Below are 22,550 nucleotides of genomic sequence, written 5' to 3' on the forward strand. Positions count from 1 at the left end.
GGATGCCATGATCTTAGTTTTCTGAATGTTGATCTTTTAGTAAATGAGACAAATGAGACCTAGAGACTTCCCAATTTACTTAATATTAAATAAAACACTAAAGTTCATACTACCTACATATTCCCTCCCCATCCCTGTCTCCACCCCAACTCCTGGTGGAGTTTCTCCCCTCTATCATGAAGAAAAATTTACTGTATTCATACCTTATTGCAGTGAGTTCTGAGTATTTCTTATTGGATCTGAACCATTCTGTTTTTTAAAAAGTTCAAACTCTATAGGTTAAAGCAATTTCCTTTTTCCTTGAGCCAATTTTCAGAACACTTTTCTAAATTTACTCCTTACAGTTCTTTTTATTTCTTCTTTTAAATTCTGTGGTAGATATCTTCTGTTCATTGCACAATGCTCCAATTTTTCTTGAAAGTAAATAAAAAGGAGGATGAGGTACAATATTTAGTGTAGTTCATTGTAGTTCTTTTCTTCTTGATTTTTGTTTTGATCCAGTAATATTTTGCTTTTAAATTCTCAGGAATCTGAAATCCACAAAAAAATCACGTAAAAATGGAATGAAAAATTTTGATTAGAATTAACTCACCGGTAGTTTTCTGGGAGTCAGCAATGGGTTATGTACTTCATGCAGTTCTAACAGAGTTCTCACAGGCACATGCTTTCTAAGAACTGATTATACATGCAGAAATAAATACATGTTTATTTGTATTTCCATAGGGTAGTGTTGAGTCTGGAGATCCAGATGTTTTCCCCTCTAGATGAAAAATAGAAGATTGTTTATATTTAAAACCCACATTTTTCTCTTAGTCATTTCTTCAATTTGGTGTTTCAGTGGAGGAAGTTAGAAAAAGTGAGATAAGAGGGATGTACAGAGGTGAGAATAGTGCAGTTATGAAATTCTCAGGGGAACAGTTCTGTTTTCTGACACCACTTCTTTTGCTTGATCTTTACAAAGATAGATCAGTCAACTCAGTCCCTGCATGCACAGGCCATCTAAGAGTGGCTTCTGCGAGTTCAAGGTGATAGGCACAGCACACTGGGTGACTGAACTGTGCTTTGCTCAACAATGTCTGAAGAAGTGACCTATGCAACTCTCAAATTTTCAAATCCTAAGACAAAGGAACCCCAGGAAAGCCACAGTCTCAAGAGAACAGGTAAGATTCTCCTCGAGGATCAAAAAGACCAGAGAAGAGGTTATCAGCTATACTGGTGGGTTCTCCTGTCTTCAATTCAAGGCTGTTAGTCCCTTCTGAGATTTAAATTCTGGAGAACTAGTCCATATATCAGTCACTATGCCAGAGCCTAGTTATGCCTATCTTATTTAGTTTGAAACATCATCATTGGGGCTTCCTGATGGCTCAATGGTAGAGAATCAGTCTGTCAGTGCAGGAGACTCAGGAGACATGGGTTTGATCTCTGCATTGGAAAAATCTCCTGGAGAAGGAAATGGCAACCCACTCCGCTGTTATTCCCTGGGAAATCCCAAGGACAGGAGAGCCTGCTGGGCTATAGTCCATGGGGTCGCATGAAAGTCAGACTTGGTTTAATGAATATACAACGACAACAACAAAGTTCATCATAGTATGTGAAGAAAGACTGTGGTCTAAACCTCTGGAAATTCAGATTGCTGTTGCCACCAAAATAACATTTCTTATATTTTTTAGACATTTTAGGATGACTTTACATACAGGCTATTAGAGGAAGAAAAAGACAGCAATAGTGTGAACATAGCTATCCAATATTTTTATTTAATTGCTATAAGATAAGAAATAGGTATATGCTATGAGTTTCATAGGATCATGGGACACCCAGGCAGTGATTATGCATTAAACATTTATTTATTTCTGAAAAAGAGTAAGACTGAAGGCTCCTTATCTCAGCACAATAAAAGTGCAGTCTTCTTTATCCAGAAATTTAATTCCCAGACAGTTAATAACAATGAAGCAGTAGGAAGATATTTTTTTGAAACATGAAAGTCATATTCAATGAAATTTCTTATTGCTATGAGATATTTTATATTTAAATAATGAAGTAAAAGCCCTCTATGTGAACAAATCTCTGAGTAGAGAGGCATCAGGTTAGTGGATCATGTGTTCGGGACTAGTTTCCCTCCAAAGAGTCATTTTCTCTGTCTCTATAACATCTGATGAAAGAACTGCATGTATTTGGGGAAAATACTCTGTCTTCATCATACAACAAACACCATAGACCGCTATGGTGGTATCTATAAAATTGGAGGTGCAATTTATGTTCTGCAGTGCTGTTCTAAGTAGCTTCAGTCGTGTCCGATTCTTTGCGACCCTATGGACTGTAGCGTGCCAGGCTCCTCTGTTCGTGGGATTTTCCAGGCAAGAGAACTGGAGAGGGTTGATATGCCCTCCTTCAAGAGGATCTTCCCAACCCAGGGATCGAACCCACTTCTCTTATGTCTCCTGCATTGGCAGGGGGGTGTTTTACCATTAATGCCACCTGGGAAGCCCTTATGTTCTGCTACATATTTTCTAATGTGTATTTCCTTATGTAACAATTTTATCCTTTTCTATATATCTGAGTAAACAGAGGATTAGGTGCTTGGATGGCCTCACTGACTCGATGGACATGAGTTTGAGTAAGCTCTAGGAGTTGGTGGTGGACAAGGAAGCCTGGCATGCTGCAGTCCATGGGGTCACAACTGAGTGACTGAACTGAACTGAAACTGTTTCAATTTTATTTTTATAAAAGGTCACATCATGTTTGTCTATTGGAAAAATCTATCATCAGAATCAGAATCAAGCCATGAACACAGGACTACCTGCATAATTAGAAGGCAAAAAAGATTTTAGAGAAAAGAATGATTTTCTAAAAATATTGCCACTGTTTATCTTTCCTGAAAAAGATAGCCATGAAACTCCTGACTTGGAGCTGGGCGGTGAAGCTGAAACTGGAGCAGGGAGCATCAAGGGCACAGCTGAGGCGACTGAGAGCAGAGCTATGAGAGGTGAGACCTACTGGAGCAAGGAGAAAAGTAAGAAGGACCTAGTGGGAGATGTTGCGGCAGAAAAAATAAAGATTTCCTTTGAAAATAAAAGATATTTTCTGTAGAGGTTGTGGAAGAAAGGGAACTCTACTAACTGTGGGTGGGAATGTAAATTGATGCAGCCACTATGGAAAATGGTATGGCAGCTCCTTAAAAACTAAAAATAGGGCTATCATATGATCCAGCAATCCCACTCCTGGACATATATCTGGAGAAAACCGTAATTCAAAAAGATACGTGTAACCCCAATGTTCATAGCAATATTTACAATAGTCAAGACATATTAGCAACCTAAATGTCTACTGAAAGATAAATAGATAAAGAAAATATGGTGTGTATATATATATATATATATATATATATATATATATATATATATAATGGAATACTACTAAGCCATAAAAAGAATAAAATATTGCCATTTGCAGCAAAATGGATGGACCTAGAGATTATAATACTAAGTGAAGGAAGTCAGACAAAGACATGCACCATATGATATCACCTATACGTGGATTCTGAAAATGATACAAAAGGAACTTAGCTACAAAACAGAAACAGACTCACAGCCATGGAAAACAAATTTATGGCTACCAAAGGAGAAAGGGAGGAAAGAATAAATTTGGAATTTAAGATTGACATATGTACACTACTATATATAAATAGGTAACCAATAAGAACCACTGTATAGCACAGGGAATTCTACTCAATATCTTGTAATAACTTACAATGGAAAAGAATCTTAATATCTGTATACATGCATATATACACGTGTGTATATATATATATATGAGAAGGCAATGGCACCCCACTCCAGTACTCTTGCCTGGAAATCCCATGGATGGAGGAGCCTGGAAGGCTGGAGTCCATGAGGTCGCTAAGAGTCGGACTTGACTGAGCGACTTCACTTTCACGCACTGGAGAAGGAAATGGCAACCCACTCCAGTGTTCTTGCCTGGAGAATCCCAGGGACAGAGAGCCTGGTGGGAGGCAGTCTATGGGGTCTCACAGAGTCCGACACTACTGAAGCGACTTAGCAGCAGCAGCAGCAGCAGCAGCAGCAGCAGCAGCAGCAGCAGCAGCAGCAGCAGCAGCAGCAGCAGCAGCAGCAGCAGCAGCAGCAGCATATATATACACACATATATATATAACCAGAAACTGACACAGCATTGTAAATCAACTATACTTCAACAAAAAATAAAATAAAATAAATTTTTTGAGAAAAGAAGGAAGACAAACCAAAGGTGATAAACTCATAACCTTTAATTATGGAGAATCAGCTTTTTAAAATTACTTTCTCCATCCATCCCCCCAAAGTATTCGTGTACTTTTCTGAATCTTTCCAACTTTTATAATATTAAACCTCATTGACTTTTCCCCTTCCATTTTTCATTTTATCCTTTATTATATTTCATGGATGATCTTAAATTATCTTTTTCCATTAAAAATGTATCTGGTATTATTTTATTTTCAATGAACTTCTGCTATGGTTTTCTAAAGGCTGTTTCTATGGCATTCTGTTCTTATATGTGGATGCAAAATTGTTTCTTACTTCTCTGATGGTTTTAATAATTGTACTTTCAAGTCAACATTATAATTTAAATACAAAATAATATGCCCACTTAAGCATATGGTTGACTGGACTTAAAAAATATATACCCATACAACCAACCAAAATTAATATTTACAATATTTCTGTCACCACAAGAAGACAACTTGTGTGCCTCGTCTTATCCTCACCACCAATCTTAGTTTTAGCCCCAGCTAATCAGAATGCTTTACTTTCTGTCATTCTAGACTATTCTGTTAAGTCTAGAGGTTTTATGGAGCAGCAGCATTGTAGTTGCTCAGTTGTGTCTAACTCTTTGTGACTCCACAGACTCTAGCCTGCCAGGCTCCTCTATCCATGGGGTTCTCCAGGCAGCAATACTGGAGTGGATTGCTATTTCTTTCTCCAGGGGATCTTCCCAACCCTGGGAATTGAACCTGGTCTCCCACATTGCAGGCAAATTCTTTACCATCTGAGCCACTGGAGAAGAGTTTTTATGTAAATAGTTTCAAATAATATGAAATGATTGACTGTGACTTCTTCTATGCCTGGCTTCTTTCAGTAAACATAATGTTTTTGAGATTCATCTGTGTGCTATGCATTGGCAGTGAATTTCTTTCCATGGCTAAACAATATTCCAGTGTGTGACTACACCATACCTTGTTAGCTCACTTATCTGTAGATGAACATTTCAGTTGCTTCCAGTTTGGAGCTAGTATGAATAAAGCTGATAGATATACAAGTCTTTGTAGAGACCTATTTTTATAAATTTTTGAAGGAAAACAACTAAGAGTAGAAGCCTGGGTTGGATGGCTTATGTTTACTATATAAGAAACTGACAAAATTGTTTTCTACATTTATATACTTCCATGCCTTATAAGGTCTTCCCTGGTGGCTCAAATGGTAAAGAATCTGCGTGAAAAGAGGGAGATCTGGGTTTGATCCCTAGGTCAGGAAGATCCCCTGGAGAAGGAAATGGCAACCCACTCCTATATTCTTGCCTGGAGAATTCCATGGACAGAGGAGCCTGGCGAGTCCATGGGATCACAGAGTCAGACGTGACTGAATGAGTAACACAGTCATATAAGAGAGTCTGTTTATTTACAGAGTTTTTGAACTGTTCTCATTGTATTATTTCTGCTTCCCCTAAATTCTTGTTTTCTGTGTTTTCTATTTCAGCCTTATATTGGCTGCTTTCTTCAAATATCAAATGATCCTTGGTTGTCTATACTCACTTAAGTGTGTGGTACTAAACTGATTTAATGAGAGCTTGTGTAGGTGAGATGGGCTTGCTAAATGGTAGCATTCATCAGTCAATTCAGTTCAGTTGCTCAGTCATGTGTAACTCTTTGTGACCCCATGGACTTCAGCATGCCATACTTCCCTGTACATCACCAACTCCTGGAGCTTGCTCAATCCTGTCCTTTGAGTCAGTGATAACATCCAACCATCTCATCCTCTGTCATCCCCTTCTCCTCCTGCCTTCAATTTCCCCCAGCATCAGGGTCTTTTTCAGAGTCAGTTCATCACATCAGGTGGCCAAAGTATTGGAGTTTCAGTATCAGTTCTTCCAATGAATATTCAGGACTGATTTCCTTAGGATTGACTGGTTAGATCTCCTTGCAGCGAGAGTCTTCTCCAACACCACAATTCAAGAGCATCAAATCTTAGGTGCTCAACTTTCTTTATAGTTCAAATCTCATATCCATATATGATAACTGGAAAAACCATAGCTTTGACTAGTTGGACCTTTGTTGGCAAAGTAATGTCTCTGCTTTTTAATATGCTGTCTAGGTGGTCATAGCTTTTCTTCGAAGGAGCAAGTGTCTTTTAATTTCATGGGTATGGTCGCCATCTGCGGTGGTTTTGGAGCCCAAGAAATAAAGTCTGTCACTGATTCCATTGTTTCCCCATTTATTTGCTATGAAGTGATGAACTGAAGTAGCATTCATGAACTGAAGCAATTTGCTGAGAAATCCAATTTTTGATATTTGAATTTTTCCCCCCTTCTTGAGCCAGTTGACTATTCTGGAGGTGAATAAATCTTCCAGCACTCCTCCCTGGGCATTCTTCTGTTATAATGGGTAAGAGAGAGTAACTGTTGTAAAAAGTGGAGAAAAATATATAGGAGGGAATACCTATATCTTATGTCAACTTTCGGGCATTTTTTTCAGTTTTCAACTCACCCATACCTCCACTTGGAAAGATAAAATACCAGGAGCCTTTGGGGTTCTTACGCGAGAGTCAGCTCACTTTTGTTTCCTCACTACTGACTTTGCTTCAGTTTCTAAGTGCCTACAAAGTTAGTAATAGCTTTTGTATCTGTTACCTACCTTCCCAAAGGCCATTTCTGTGGTTTCCTTTCTTTGTTATTATGAATCTATATGCCTTCTTTAACTACTTTCTATATTTTATTGGAGTTTTAAGAGAAAATCCAGGTAAAGGTATGGTGCATCTATAAATGTTCATTTCAGACTGATTTTAATTAGCACTTCAATCAGCTCAAATGTACTTTCATTCTGCCTTTCCCCCCCCCCCCCCCCCATTTCTTATTGGCAAATACATAAGCCCATGTAAGGAGCTACTGTTGGGGCTAGCAACCAGGCAGCAGATTGATGGTATGTACTCCAAACCCTTATGGGGTGCCAATGAAGAAGAGATTTGTGTACCATTGCTCTCATTAAGAGCCTGAAGATTCATAAATAAAAGGCTTAGATTCAGGTTTCTCTGGTGCCTAGGAAGGATTCAGTCTCTTGAGATTTATTAGACTCTGTAGAAAAAAGATGGTGCCAACTTCTTATGTGGTCCTGGGAGGACTTGCTTATCTTTCTGGCCTCTGAGGGTTAGTGTGGAAACTAAATAAGAATGCAGAAAAGGTCCTCTATAATCCTAAATCATAGAAAGCCTCAGACTTTGCATCTGAGAAGACAAAGGAACAGGTTTCTTCTTCTATGGGGTATAAAATGAAGGACTTGTTTTCTGGCATTCCATTGGCACTTAGTGAAAGAAACACCTGTGCATTCCATCACACATAGATTTGATGCCTCTCAAAGTACTCAAAGTGACTTCTTGGTGGCTCAGCCAGTAAAGCGTCTGCCTACAACGTGGGAGACCTGGGTTCGATCCCTGGGTGGGGAATATCCTCTGGAGAAGGAAATGGCAAACCACTTCAGTACTCTTGCCTGGAAAATCCCATGGATGGAGGAGCCTGGTAGGCTACAGTCTATGGAGTCACAAAGAGTCGGACACAACTGAGTGACTTCACACACACAAAGTACTCAAAATCTTGTTATCAAATCTTAAACGTCAGTAAAGCCAAGGGAAAACAAATAAAAGTTACTAAATTTATGGAACACAGAACCATAGGAAACCCAGAATGAGAGGAAAAGGAAAAACCCTACAAGCAGCTCCAAGTAAAACAGAATCCCTACAAGAGAAAGATAACCGAAATAACTTATGATGTTAAATTATCACACTAAAAATTTTCAATTTGAAAAAAACATGACTTTAATGGAAAGAATGATCATTAAGGCCCAGTTGCAGGTCCTAGAAGATCATACAGAAAAAATAAAATAAAGAGACATGAAAATCATGATGGACTTGGATAATAAAACCAAGTAATCTAAAATGTAAATAATAAGATTCCATAAACAACAAAAAGAATAGATAAAAGCAAGGAAGTAATTAAAGTAACCAGTTACTATTTAGTATTCAGTAGATATGGAAAGAAAATATCTGCAGTTCAGTTCAGTTCAGTTGCTCAGTTGTGTTCAACTCTTTGCAACCCCATGAATCACAGCACGCCAGGCCTCCCTGTCCATCACCAACTCCCGGAGTTCACTCAGACTCATGTCCATTGAGTCAGTGAAGCCATCCAACCATCTCATCCTCTGTCGTCCCCTTCTCCTCCTGCCCCCAATCCCTTCCAGCATCAGGGTTTTTTTCCAAAGAGTCAACTCTTCCCATGAGGTGGCCAAAGTATTGGAGCTTCAGCTTTAGCATCATTCTTTCCAATGAACACCCCAGACTTATCTCCTTTAGGAGGGACTGATTGGACCTCCTTGCAGTCCAAGAGACTTTCAAGAGTCTTCTCCAACACCACAGTTCAAAAGCATCAATTCTTTGGTGCTCAGCTTTTCTTATAGTCCAACTCTCACATCCATACATGACCACTGGAGAAACCATAGCCTTGACTAGATGGACCTTTGTTGGCAAAGTAATATCTCTGCTTTTGAATATGCTGTCTAGGTTGGTCATAACTTTTCTTCCCAGGAATAAGCATCTTTTAATTTCATGGTTGCAGTCACCATCTGCAGTGATTTTGGAGCCCCCCAAAATAAATTCTGACACTGTTTCCACTGTTTCCCCATCTATTTCCCATGAAGTGATGGGACCAGATGCCATGATCTTCGTTTTCTGAATGTTGAGCTTTAAGTCAACTTTTTCACTATCCTTTTTCACTTTCATCAAGAGGCTTTTTAGTTCCTCTTCACTTTCTGCCATAAGGGTGATGTCATCTGCATATCTGAGGTTATTGATATTTTTCTCGGCAATCTTGATTCCAGCTTGTGCTTCTTCCAGCCCAGCGTTTCTCATGATGTACTCTGCATAGAAGTTAAATAAGCAGGGTGACAATATACAGCCCTGATGTACTCCTTTTCCTATCTGGAACCAGTGTGTTGTTTCATGTCCATTTCTAACTGTTGCTTCCTGACCTGCATACAGGTTTCTCAAGAGGCAGGTCAGGTGGTATGGTATTCCCATTTCTCTCAGGATTTTCCACAGTTTATTGTGATCCACAGAGTCAAAGGCTTTGGCGTAGTCAAAAAAGCAGACATTGATGGTTTTTTTTTTTTTTTTTCCTGAAACTCTCTTGCTTTTTCCATGATCCAGCGGATGTTGGCAATTTGATCTCTGGTTCCTCTGCCTTTTCTAAAACCAACTTGAACATCTGGAACTTTATGGTTCACGTACTATTGAAGCCTGGCTTGGAGAATTTTGAGCATTACCTTACTAGCATGTGAGATGAGTGCAATTGTGTGGTAGTTTGAGCATTCTTTGGCATTGCCTTTCTTTGGGATTGGAATGAAAACTGACCTTTTCCAGTCCTGTGGCCACTGCTGAGATTTCCAAATTTGCTGGCATATTGAGTGCAACACTTTCACAGCATCATCTTCAGGATTTGAAACAGCTCAACTGGAATTCCATCACCTCCACTAGCTTTGTTTATAGTGATGCTTTCTAAGGCCCACTTGACTTCACATTCCAGGATGTCTGGCTCTAGGTGAGTGATCACACCATCGTGATTATCTGGGTTGTGAAGATATTTTTTGTACATTTCTTCTGTGTTTTCTTGCCACTTCTTAATATCTTCTGCTTCTGTTAGGTCCATACCATTTTTGTCCTTTATCAAGCCCATCTTTGCATGAAATGTTCCCTTGGTATCTCTAATTTTCTTGAGGAGATCTCTTGTCTTTCCCATTCTGTTGTTTTTCTCTATTTGTTTGCATTGATCGCTGAGGAAGGCTTTCTTATCTCTCCTTGCTATTCTTTGGAACTCTGCATTCAGATGCTTATATTTTTCCTTTTCTCCTTTGCTTTTCACTTCTCTTCTTCTCACAGCTATTTGTAAGGCCTCCCCAGACAGCCATTTTGCTTTTTTGCATTTCTTTTCCATGGGGATTGTCTTGATCCCTGTCTCCCGTACAATGTCACGAACCTCCATCCATAATTCATCAGGCACTCTATCTATCAGATCTAGTCCCTTAAATGTGTATTTCTCACTTCCACTATATAATCATAAAGGATTTGATTTAGGTCATACCTGAATGGTCTAGTGGTTTACCCCACTTTCTTCAATTTGAGTCTGAATTGGCAATAAGGAGTTCATGATCTGAGCCACAGTCAGCTCCTGGTCTTGTTTTTGTTGACTTATAGAGTTTCTTCATCTTTGGCTGCAATTCATTTAACCTAAAATCAAAAAAGATACAATTTATCCATTTTAGAAAAAATTTAAAAAACATCATATACTCCATTTGAGAAATACTCAAGAAAATTTTCAGTCCCATGATTAATTAAGGGGACATTTAGAGGCGTGCAAAAAAGCAATAGCTGATAATGGCATGACTATGAAAATTGCAACAATAAAAGTGCTAAACAATCTTTCAATGAAACAGATATATTGTAAGAGAAAGTTTATCATCCCCTAGAATCATTTTTAATAAACTCTCACCGTATAACCTAGAGTTAGGGAGAAAAGCAGTGAGGGAATGAAAGCATTATAAAAGTTTGGGTTGGAGAGTGGATTTTTCTACTAACATATTAAATAGATTACTTGGAAAAAATCAATCATAAGAGAAAGAATTAGCAATTATATTAAATAGCAGATTTCAAAACTATCCTGGACTCAGCCCAGAGCTCTGTGATGAACTAGATGGGGGCAAGGGGCTGGAAGGGAAGTTTAAGAGGGAGAGGATATATGTATACTCATAACTGATTCACGTTGTTGTATAGCAGAAACTATCACAACATTGTAAAGCAACTATATTCCAATTAAAAGAACACCCAGCAGCTGGTTAGCATTAATTACCTGGAGACAGGAAGGTAGATCAATGAGGAAAAGACTAAGAAGTTAGTGAGGAAAAACTGCTAAAATATAAGTGAGTGTTCATAAAATATCTAGAATATATCATACAATCACATTTATATAAAATTCTGTGTTTTTAGTGTCAGATGTGAATGTACAGGTGTATTTATGTCAGCCTAATATAAATGAGGTCTCATTGACTTTGCAAGCAATTTTTAAAATTAAACTTTAGAGTAAGTCTGATGCCACTATTTATAGAAGAGCAGGAGTTGGAGGGAGTTAAAGAAAGAGGAAGTAACATGAAATGCTTGACTTCTTGTCATTCTCCTCACAGGACACAGCGCTCCATCAAAGGTGTGGTACCCTATTGCTTGTGTTTCACTGTTGTTGAACCTGGTGATACTGGCTGGACTGGGAGCCCTGGGCTTGATGTGTAAGTGTTCACTTTTCTCTGAGGCTGTCCCTTACTTTTCTTAGGCATATTGCAAATGACTCCAAATCCTGAGACATACCCATATAAAACTCCCAGATAAACAGAGGAAAACAGGTTTTATTTCTGTGTGACCATGTAACACTAGTCATTCTTTTTAGGCTATTTCAATATCAGATTCCTTCAGTGCAACCAGTGCTGTAGAGAGTAATGTAAAGCCTATGTTTCTAAAAGTTATACAATTAATGCAACTGAAATCAGTATACTGATTTATACTCTGAGAGTTTTCATGAGGAGTCCACTTATTAGAAATAAATTCTTCATTTTCATGACATTTTTGAAGTATCTCTTCTCAAGCCTGGATGACATTGGGAAACATTTATTCCCTTTCCCTTTCCTCCTGCAAGAGTGGGTACAAAGGCATTCTAAGGAAACAGAGGATGATTATAGCAATTGTTTCTTTGTGTCCATTCTTCGTGATTGTTTCTCATTTAATTCTCATGAAACTTCTAAATCTTCTAAATCTCATAAAACTTCATAAGTCTTCTCATAAAGATTCTATTATGATTAAGGGCTGGCAAGAAAACTAGTATCAGTCATGTAGAAAAGACAGGTTTTGTTTAATAATCCACAAAATGGATATATATGTTTTTTGAATCTTCTGATATTCTTAGATACATGATTTCTGTAATTCTTATTTTTTTAATTCTGAGGCTAGTATTTACTAATTCTATATCCATAAAGTATGGTTATTTCTCTCCAAGAAACTTAAAGTTACAACATGTAGCCTCACCAATGTATTCTGGTGACTCTTGGTCTCAAAAGTGGGGTTTGCATTTTTAAAACCTAACTATTGAATTACAGTCTTTTATTTTGAAATCTCTGCATGACATAGACACTTTTTGTCCCATATTTTTAAACTTATTTGGGCATTTCCTTATATAAGAACTAGTACTCTGTTGAGTAACATCAAACATTATTTCAAATAAATGTTAATCTTAAAAGTATGTAAAGTTGATATTCTACTCTTATGTAGCTATCATTTTAAAATGTGCTTTCTATTAAATTTTTAAATAACTGCTGTGTTAGTAGTATAATTTATTGGAAGAGTCTATGTGAAAGTTATTAATCTCCTGATATGAATTATAGATTACTACAAGCTCATTTTTAACAGCAAGACAGTTTATGATGTACAACTGAACGTAACAGAACGTGTGGAAACAACCACATTACCCACAGATATGCCTACAACTGTCTCAGGTGAGCACATCATTTTAATATGTTAGAATACACACTAAAGTGTTGAATAACTTTACTTCTAAGTACTTTGAAGAGTTAAAGCAGAAGGAAAATCAAAGTGAAAGATCTTTCTGTTTCAGAGTTATCAGTAACATAGTTTTCCCCAGTTTTCTCCCTTCTTTTTCATTGTGTTCAAAGTCCTGAAATATTTACAAAATTAAAGAAAAAACATTAACATATGGTAAACATGTGTAGATTCTTCTGGTAAATAAGCATTTTCATCTTTATGTACTTAGTTTCTTTATATGGTGTTTTTTTTTTTTTCAAATGATTCGCCTTCTCTCTCCTTAGACTAGGTTTTCTTAAATCCCTTCTTTCTTCCTTCTTTAGCACTGACATTTAAACATTTTAATGGAGTTTAGCTGTGATGGTGTTTAGCTGGGTATATGGAAGATAAATATTCTGTGTTCTCATATGTCTGAAATAAGTCTTTAACTTAGCTAGCTATAAATTTTGTGGCTAAAAATTCACATCTTAGACAATATTGTGGGAATTACTTCATTGTCTCTGGAAAACAATGTTGTTAATAAGTCTGTCTCCAGTATAATTTTCATTTTATAAAAATGACCCAACTTTAGCTGCTGGGTTCCTGACATTTAGGGTTTTTCTTGGGTATGAGTGTTTTGGAAGAACTAATGCTGATGCTCCAATACTTTGACCACCTGATGCGAAGAGCTGACTCATTGGAAAAGATTCTTTTGCTGGGAAAGATTGGAGGCAAAAGGAGGAAAGGGCTGCAGAGGATGAGCTGGTTAGATAAAATCACCAACTCAGTGGACATGAGTTTGAAAAAACTCCAGGAGATAGTGAAGGACAAGAGAGCCTGGTGTGCTACAGTCTTCTCAATCTGAAAGTTTAGGGCCTTCAAATTTAGGGAATATATGTGCTATTCCTTATAGTTTATTTTTCATTTCTCTTCATTTCCTCTGTTCTTTCCATGACTTCTCTCTTTTGGATGTTCAGATTTACAGATTATCATCTTTTCTTTGTATTTTCTGTTTATTTTAGCATTAGATTCTGGAAGATTTCTTAAATTTTACTTTTTAATCTATTGATTATTTTTTGGCTATCATATTTTTGAATGATTTTTAAGAGGTTTTTTTTTTTTTTTTGTAGCATCCTATTCTTACCTTATGTATATACTATCTTTTGGAGATATCTTAGTAAATTGATTACAGATACATTTTAAAATATCAGTCTTTTTTTTTTTTTTTTTTGAAGGAGGAGGCAGTTTTTCCTTTTCTTTTCCTTTAAGCATGAGAATTCTCTTTCATGTGCTGCTGCTGCCGCTGCTAAATCACTTCAGTTGTGTCCGACTCTGTGCAACCCCATAGATGGCAGCCCACAAGTCTCCCCAGTCCCTGGGATTCTCCAGGCAAGAATACTGGAGTGGGTTGCCATTTCCTTCTCCAATGCATGGAAGTGAAAGGTGAAAAGTGAAAGCGAAGGCACTCAGTCGTGTCTGATTCCTAGCAACCCCATGGACTGCAGCCTACCAGGCTCCTCGGTCCATGGGATTTTCCAGGCAAGAGTACCGGAATGGGGTGCCATCACCTTCTCCTTTCATGTCCTGGTGCTTCTATATACCCTAGGATTTTTGCTTCTCTGTTGATACTCAAGAAAGGAAGTGATGGCTAGTGTGGATTGCCTCTATTGTTATTTTAAAGAGGATAAAAAATAAAGAAGATAGTTTTTCCATTAGATCTCTCTAGAAGTGAGAACTCTATCTGAATACTTTTTTTTTTTTTGCCCTCTACTTTAGTTCTTAAAATTTTTGTTGTAATATAATTGTTTTACAATGTTTTAGTTTCTGCTGTACAACAAAGTGAATCAGCTATATTTATACATATATTTTAAGAGTGGAAGACCAGGGAGGAGTGATGAACAGGCAACTTTCCTGTTGAAATTAAATTGGATATAAAGTATGGTGTCAACAATGATAGTAGAAACCAAGGCCTTGCCAGATAGCTCACTCAATATTTTTAGAGATTAACTATATCCTTTCCTCTCCTGAAAATTGCATAAATGTCACTGATTTTCTTCCTCTCTCTCTTAACTTCTTATCTTCTTTCATCAAAAAGATGCACTGTGCACCATATGTCAAGCACCTGGGAAACCTAGAGAATATAATTTTTTTTTGGTATAACAGTTACAACAATTTCTCATCTTGAGTATGACAGGAGAAGCAGAGAAGTAAACAGAAAAATTATAATTCAGTGTAATAAGTGTACATAAACATGAACACATAGCTCAAGAAACCATACAGCTGGAGGAAACAGGTCAGACTGAATGGGGTACAATATTTAATGCAGGGATTGGATGCATGTTTCCATAAAAGTAATGAGATAGCAAGGCATTCTCAAGAAAAATTCAAGATTTTCAAGATAAATAGATGACAGGAAACTAAGTGGATTAAGAGTTAAAACTGGAGTGCCATGAGGGTTCCTATAAATAATGGGAAGAACTTGGGTTCAACCTGAAATCTATTTGAATCATTTAGAGAAGAGTCTTATAGAAATATCACTGAAAACATTGAGGTGGTAAGTATCAGAATAGATACGGACTAAGGTCTTGCTTTTTTAAAATTTTTTTGCAGCAAACAAAACATTCTGAAGTTTTTTCTGAGTGCTTTGAATAATCCCTTCATTATTTTTTCCCTCTATAGCCATGATTTTTCTTTAATCTTCAGATTGCTCCAGATCCAAATCTGTTTCATCTCAGGCTGTGTTCTTTTCCTTCTCTCATATTTTAAGCAATCATCTCTTTCAAAATATAACTCCTGTTAATCATTGGAATGTATAATACAAATATTTAGAAATTCTGATGTATATGCTAATTTGTACTATATCTGTGCATACCTGTCATGCATATGTGTGTATGTATCATATCTTTATAGACTTTCCTTATTCAGACCTGCGACCTCACTTATGTTCAGAGATATGGATACAGTATGGAAGTAACTGCTATAACTTTTCTACCAAAATAATTTGCAATATGTGCAACAGCGACTGTGAGAAGAATCACTCCTCCCTGATGAATATGGATGGTGTGAAAAATAGGAATAGAACCAAGGTTTGTGGTATGATCTGTGGTATGTCTGCAGCTATTTCTTGGTATTGTTAAAGTACAGGCAAGGAGAGTTTGGGTAAGAACATTAATTCTTGGCTGTTCCTGATAAATGGCTTTCATGCCCTTCACTTTTGCTCTCTGCATCTGAGTGGAGACATTGGAAAATTCCTATATCACAGGTTCAGAAAGCAAGGATCTACAGTGATTAGAGTTGCTGGTTCATATGGTAAACTATGGAAGTCTATTTCTTTGTTATTTCTTGTTACCCGTGATTTCTGTTTTTTTTATTTTTTTATTTTTTATAGAGTCAGGAAGGAGTGGGTAATTATTTATTTCCAATTGTGAGGTATATTTTAAATAATCACTGCTACAGATTAAATTACAGGATTCTCTTCCCCCTTAGAATTGTTGTCCACTGATAAAAAGTCATTCTCTGGACTATAAGCCACTTGGTACAATCATGTAAATTATCTAGCTTATCCTCACATATTACTTGATCTTACTTAAGTTAAAATACAGAAAAATCAGATCAAGTTATGCTCATGATTATTTTTCTGTTGTTGTTTTTCTTAATATTTGACTGTAGCAAAAATACCAAACTCCCAACTCCCTACTATCCAGAACAATCTACTTGTTCGTTTTCTTATAACACACAGCAAGCCCCAATCCAAAAGATTTTGTCCTCAGCATTAACCTGAATGTGGTCAAATGTCTCAGTGACTTTTGCCCTTTCTGGTTTTGCTACCTGGATTATTATTCTGTCTCTTTTGAACCTGATTAATCCAACTCAGGTTTCGAGTATGTGGCTCATTATAGGCATATAGTAAATAGTTTTTGTCACTACTCTTAATGCATTATTTAAACTTTTTGAGGTTTTTCACTGTTAACTGCATTATTCTTGAAACTCTTTCTTTGTTAGTTCCCATGGCATCATGCCTTCTAGCTGATGTTTTACTTAACCTCCAAACAGGCTCTATACATTATTCCTAAATTTAAGATTCAAAAACTGAAATTCATAGAGAATAAATAAATTTCTTAAGGTCACATGAGCAATAAGAAGCAGAAAGTAAGCTAAAAACCTAGTCTGCTTATCTCCAAAGACTGAAGTATGTCTAAAAACAATTAGTTGACAATTTAAAGATGACTCTGACAGGGGTATTTTTCATGCAATAGGTAATTTGGGTGAAATATTGATAACATTTCACACAAGTACTTCTTAAGTGTTTACTAAGGTCTGCAATGTGGACTGAATGCTGGTAATATGAGTGATACATGTAATAAAGCTTTTAAACTAAGGTTGATTGAAATAATAAATCAAAAATTATGCAAATCATTATCTAACTGCAATTATGACGCTGCATTTATAAAAAATGAAAAGCATAGCTTTCAAACTGGAAGAAAAGAATAGATGTGTGCCATTAATGGCTTCCTTACTGAGTGATTTTGAGGTCTTTTCAGTAATTACCTTATCTCACTGCTACTCACTTCTTGTCAGAGATCATTCTTCCGAGCTGGTTTTTCCTTAAAGAAGGAAGTTTCAAAGTTTTGGGCTTCCAGAGACTTTCACTTTTAGGGTTACCTTGGTTACACTCCTGTCATCCAATTAAAAAAATTTTTTTAATTGTGGTAAAATATGCATAACATTTGGAGAAGAAATGGTAACTTACTCCAGTATTCTTGCCTGGGGCATCCCATGGACAGACGAGACTGGAGGGCTACAGTCCATGGAGCCACAAAGAATTGGACACAACTTAACAACTAAACAACAATAAATAACATTAAATCTCCTGGCTTAACCAATTTTAAGTGTACAGTACATTCCCAACGCTATGCCACCAATCTCTGGAGCTCTTTTCATGTTGCAAAACTGAAACACCGTACTCACTAAAGAACTCCTCGATTTCTCCTTCCTCTGCCTCCTGGCAAGCCTGATTCCACTCTTTATTTCTGTGAATTTGACTAGGGTAATAGTCAATAAATGAATTTTACATTTAACTTTACATTCAAATAAATCATATCATATTTGTTTTCCTGTGACTGCTTATTTCACTTACCATAATGTCCTCAAGGCTCATCCATGTTGTAGTATATGTCAGACCTCAAAGAGGATAGTTAGAGACCAGCTGAAATCTGAATGAGGAAGAAGCATGAAAACAAAGCTTAAACTCCAGATTTCCTCTTAAGAATCTTGGAAGTTAATGCAAGATAAAATAACTTTTATATCTCAAGAGAAAACTCATGATGCCAGGGAAAGTTTTAAAGATACTGTGACTTAGCTCAGCATAGGGCCCAGTGAGGAGGGAAAAATTAAAAGAGTAGGATAGACAACGGTTGGGTGAAAATTGTATAAATCTTAATTATGTTGACTTGGTTCATGGTACTTTTCAGGTCTACTATATCCTTCTACTTTTCTATATATTCATTCTATTAATTTTTGAGAGTTTGATATTGAAACTTCCACTGAAAATCTTCATTTACTTAAAAAATTGTATTTTTTTCAATTTCCAAAATTTTTCAGGATTCTTTTTTAAAAATTAATTGGAGAATAATTACTTAACAATATTTTGATGTTTTTTGCCATACGTCAGTGTGAATCAGCCACAGGTATACATGTGTCCTCCCCATCCTGAATCCCGATCCCTCCTCCCTCCCCACACTATCCCTCTGGGTTGTCCCAGAGCACTGGCTTTGGGTGTCCTGCTTCATGCATCAGAGTCACAATGGTTATCTATTTTACATATGGTAATGTACATTTTTTAAAAAGTAATAATTGTAATATATAGTGGAACCAAGGGCTTCCCTGGTAGCTCAGTTGGTAAAGAATCTGCCTGCCAGTGCAGCAGATGCAAGAGACATGGGTTCTCTCCTTGGGTGGGGAAGATCCCCTCAAGGAGGAAATGATAACCCACTCCAGTATTCTTGTCTGGGAAATCCCACAGACAGAGGAGCCTGGAGGGCTGCAGTCCATGAGCTTGTAAAGGGTCCAACACAATTGAGCGCACATATATGCGCACACATAGTGGAACCATATATAACTTTGTTCTATATTTTCCAAGTCTCATGTGAATGTGTTATCATACTTTCATAACTTAAAAAAGAGAGAGAGGGAAAAAAAAGTACATAAAGACAGGTAATGGAAAAGAATTGGGAGGTCTCATGGGAAAGGTTGAATGAATGTGATTCTGTTCTATGGTGAATACAGAAAATTAGAACCTCTGCAGATGTCTACATGATGGGTTACATGATGACTTGTTTTCACCTATCACCTGCTAACTGTTAAGAGTGTAGTAGTGGTGTTAAATAGAACACTTGAGAAGAATAGAGAAGGTCTTCAAATCCCACTGAGGGTAAGGGGACAATGAACAAAGGAGCAGTAACATGAATGTTGAATGGAATTTTGATGACATGAACTTATTTCTGTTGCACTTGAATTAGCTCCAAGTCATTCAAAGTAACTGATGTTTCCTTTGTTTATAGATGTTCATTAGATGTCATCCAGTACATATCTTCCAGACGCTTCTGAATTCTGTTTCCAACAACACAAATCAGACAGCAAGGAATGTTTCAGATATTTCCATTTTGACTTGTGAGTTAACCTCTTTCTTCCTTTTTTGTCAATAATAAAGGAATATCTGGTGTGCTAATTTTGTTGATGTTTCTCTGACAGTCACCCTCCATACATGGTCAAAGATGTACAAAGGGAAGGAAGGATATCCTGGAAGCTTTTCTCTGTAACTTAGGCAATTCTTTTTTTGCAAAAAAAAAAAAAAAAAAAATCTATTCTATACAGAAATTCCTTGGAATTGAGAGCACTGGAGGAAGAAATTCAGAAGTGTTGCTACACTTCCCTGCCTTTATTTCACATGACTGTGTCATGCTTTCCTAGGACCCTAAGGAATGGAGACAAGGTATAAGGACAAAGTCAATTCAGGGTCAGGGATATTATCCAGTGTAATAAAAAATAAATTATCTCCTTGGAGCCAAGAAATTCTGCTTTGTTTCTAGTACTTCACATTGTTAAAGTAAATAATATGAGCTTATATACTTTACTAAAGGAAGGTTATAACAATATTTTAAGTGAACTATAATCCAGATGACTATTTGATTTATTGGTCATACGATTGGTTTATTGACCATATGATTTTGAGACTGAAATGAGGCACTATTGATAATTATACCGAGATAACTCAATAGTGTCCTGGGAAGACCAAGGTTACTCAATGAACTCTTGGGTAAAATTGGTAACAGACACATATATCCCCTCTTTTTTTGGATTCTGTTCCCATTTAGTTCTTCACCAAGCACTGAGTAGAGATCCAAGTGCTATATAGTAGGTTCTCATTAATAATTTATTTTATACATAGTATAAGGGATTGAATAATCAATGCCAATATCCAAATACAGTAGTAATTAACACATCATTGTAAAGCAATTATGCTATGCTAAGTCGCTTCAGTTATATCTGACTCTATGATCCTATGGACTGTAGCTCACCAGCCTCCTTAGTCCATGGGATTTCCCAGGCAAGAATACTGGAGTGGGCTGCCATTCCCCTCTCCAGGGATCTTTCCAACCCAGGGATCAAACCCTTATGTCTTCTGCATTGGCAAGCAGGTTCTTTATCACTAGCGCCCCCTGGGAAGCCCTGTGGAACAATTGTACTTCAATAAAAAATAATTTAAAAAATTCTAACAGATGATAGTAAAAAATAAAAAGTGGTAATAGATAGACCAGAGGTAGTTTTGAGTCCAAGAAAGTTGAGGGCATTAGAGAATTCTAACAATAGTATAAAGAATCACCAGAGCTATTGTCACTTTCTTCTCTCTTAACTAAAATGATTTAACAAGAAAAGAATAAGTTTTGGAAATAAGAGTTTATATTTATGAGGTAATTGTTTTTCAAGATAAAGCACAGGACTCATTTTTATTTATCTTTTTGTTCCAGGTTTGGTACCTCCAGAAGTATTTCAAGTGCCAAAACAGTGAAGCATGCAATGTCCAATGGAAATTTAACAATTGGAAATCTAATGACTCTAGTAGTTATTATACCTGTGAAAACAAAGTAGATGTACCAAATTCTCAACCTTATGTAAATGCAAGCACTTATAATAGCTTAGGATATAGAAATGACTGTGTAAGCTGAAACTATGCAAAAACAATCTTAGAAACAAGTGGAGTAAATTTGATTGATTTGTGACCTTTAAAACCTTTTGTAAAAACATTAAAAATCAGCTTCAGTTGATTATAATTATACAGGAAAAGTTTTTTTTTAATAAAATTGATATTATCTTGTCCAAATTTAATTTGAAATATTAGAAACGTTGAGAATTAAAGTGGTTTATTTTGTTTATCAAGAGTAGTATAAACAGGGCTACAACTTCTTTCAATACACTTTATTATGCAGATGGAATATCTTTTCTATACTGAAGAAATTGTTACACTCCTTTCTAAGTTGGGATAAGCTTTTATTGTTATATCCTTTCTGTGCTCAAAGACATGAAATATTTCCAACAGTTCCTTTAATTGTGAAGTTTTTTTGTGTTTTGTTTTGTTTTGTTTTGCTCGCATCACTTCCTTTAGAGAGTGTCAGCATCATTTTCTTCATGCAACTACATTTGTTAATGAACTTTCTTCACTAAGTTCCTCTGACTGCATATTGAGACTCTCTAAAATGATGGTAGAGTCAATATTCCCAAAGTGAGGGATTTCTTTCATAACTGTATTTAGATTATTATTTGTACAATTTGGTAAAATTTCCTGTCATGCTATAAACATGTTATTCACTTCTTCTGACAGGATATTTGAGTATTTTCAGCTAGATGCTTTATGTCAGATTTCTGAAACTCAGCTAGAGAGTTTTTGATTGCATTATAATTATATTATCAATAGTCTGTCCAAATGTCCATCAAACATGAAAGATCTTAAAAGATGAGATAATTCCTTGACCCTTTGACTGGATTAATGATGCTACATTTAATGATAGACAGCAAATTTTCACAAGTTCACTCAAGCTCCTAAGAGAATTAGCATGACCTAGAGCATTATCTGAGTAGAAGTGCTCTAAAAACTAAATTATTTTGCTGACAGTATCTCAACAACATGGAAACAAGGAGAAAAAGGAACAGTATGCATTACTCTCTATATCTGAACTGAATAAGAGATACTCAATGACCAACTCCGGAGAAATTTTTATTTTTAAAGTGACAAGATTGAGTATCTGTTGTTTACATAGCAGCAAAGTTTGTACTTCATGTGATTACTCAGAGTTAATACACTCTGGTAAATGAAAACTGAATCCTGTAGGTGGGATTCTATAAAAATCCTGTAGGTGAGATTCTGCAAAAATCTCTGAAATTTGCACTTGTGAGAATTATGTAAAATAATTTCTGATAGCTTTCAAAGTTCAACTAATAAAACAAGCATCTGAGGTGTGCTCCATTTTATGATAATATCATTCCTTTTCTCCAGATTACTACATATATTCATCAACAGGAAATCTGTGAAGGATTCTCAAGACAACAAAACTGATACTTAAGGAATATGTAATCTAGTACTAATCCTCTCTTTTATGTTAAAATATCCTTGGTGGTGGTGGGTTA

General features: G+C 36.4%; 1 protein-coding gene across 3 annotated transcripts; it reads left to right on the top strand.

Moving 5' to 3' along the window:
• Positions 1-961: 961 nt before the first annotated feature.
• Positions 962-21,474, top strand: LOC138437817 (C-type lectin domain family 12 member B-like). Of its 3 annotated transcripts, none has more exons than XM_069585747.1 (7): positions 962-1,160; positions 2,882-3,010; positions 11,489-11,587; positions 12,734-12,844; positions 15,780-15,955; positions 19,430-19,538; positions 20,897-21,474. In XM_069585747.1, the coding sequence occupies exons 1-7, from the start codon at positions 1,073-1,075 to the stop codon at positions 20,935-20,937; spliced, it is 753 nt and encodes a 250-aa protein (XP_069441848.1). In that variant the 5' UTR covers positions 962-1,072; the 3' UTR covers positions 20,938-21,474. The 3 variants fall into 3 exon arrangements, with proteins under 3 accessions (XP_069441848.1, XP_069441849.1, XP_069441850.1); XM_069585748.1 differs by having other exon boundaries at positions 2,882-2,983; XM_069585749.1 differs by lacking the exon at positions 2,882-3,010.
• Positions 21,475-22,550: the final 1,076 nt, after the last annotated feature.

This window comes from Ovis canadensis, chromosome 3 (genome assembly GCF_042477335.2).
Source record: "Ovis canadensis isolate MfBH-ARS-UI-01 breed Bighorn chromosome 3, ARS-UI_OviCan_v2, whole genome shotgun sequence".
Lineage (NCBI taxonomy): Eukaryota > Metazoa > Chordata > Mammalia > Artiodactyla > Bovidae > Ovis > Ovis canadensis.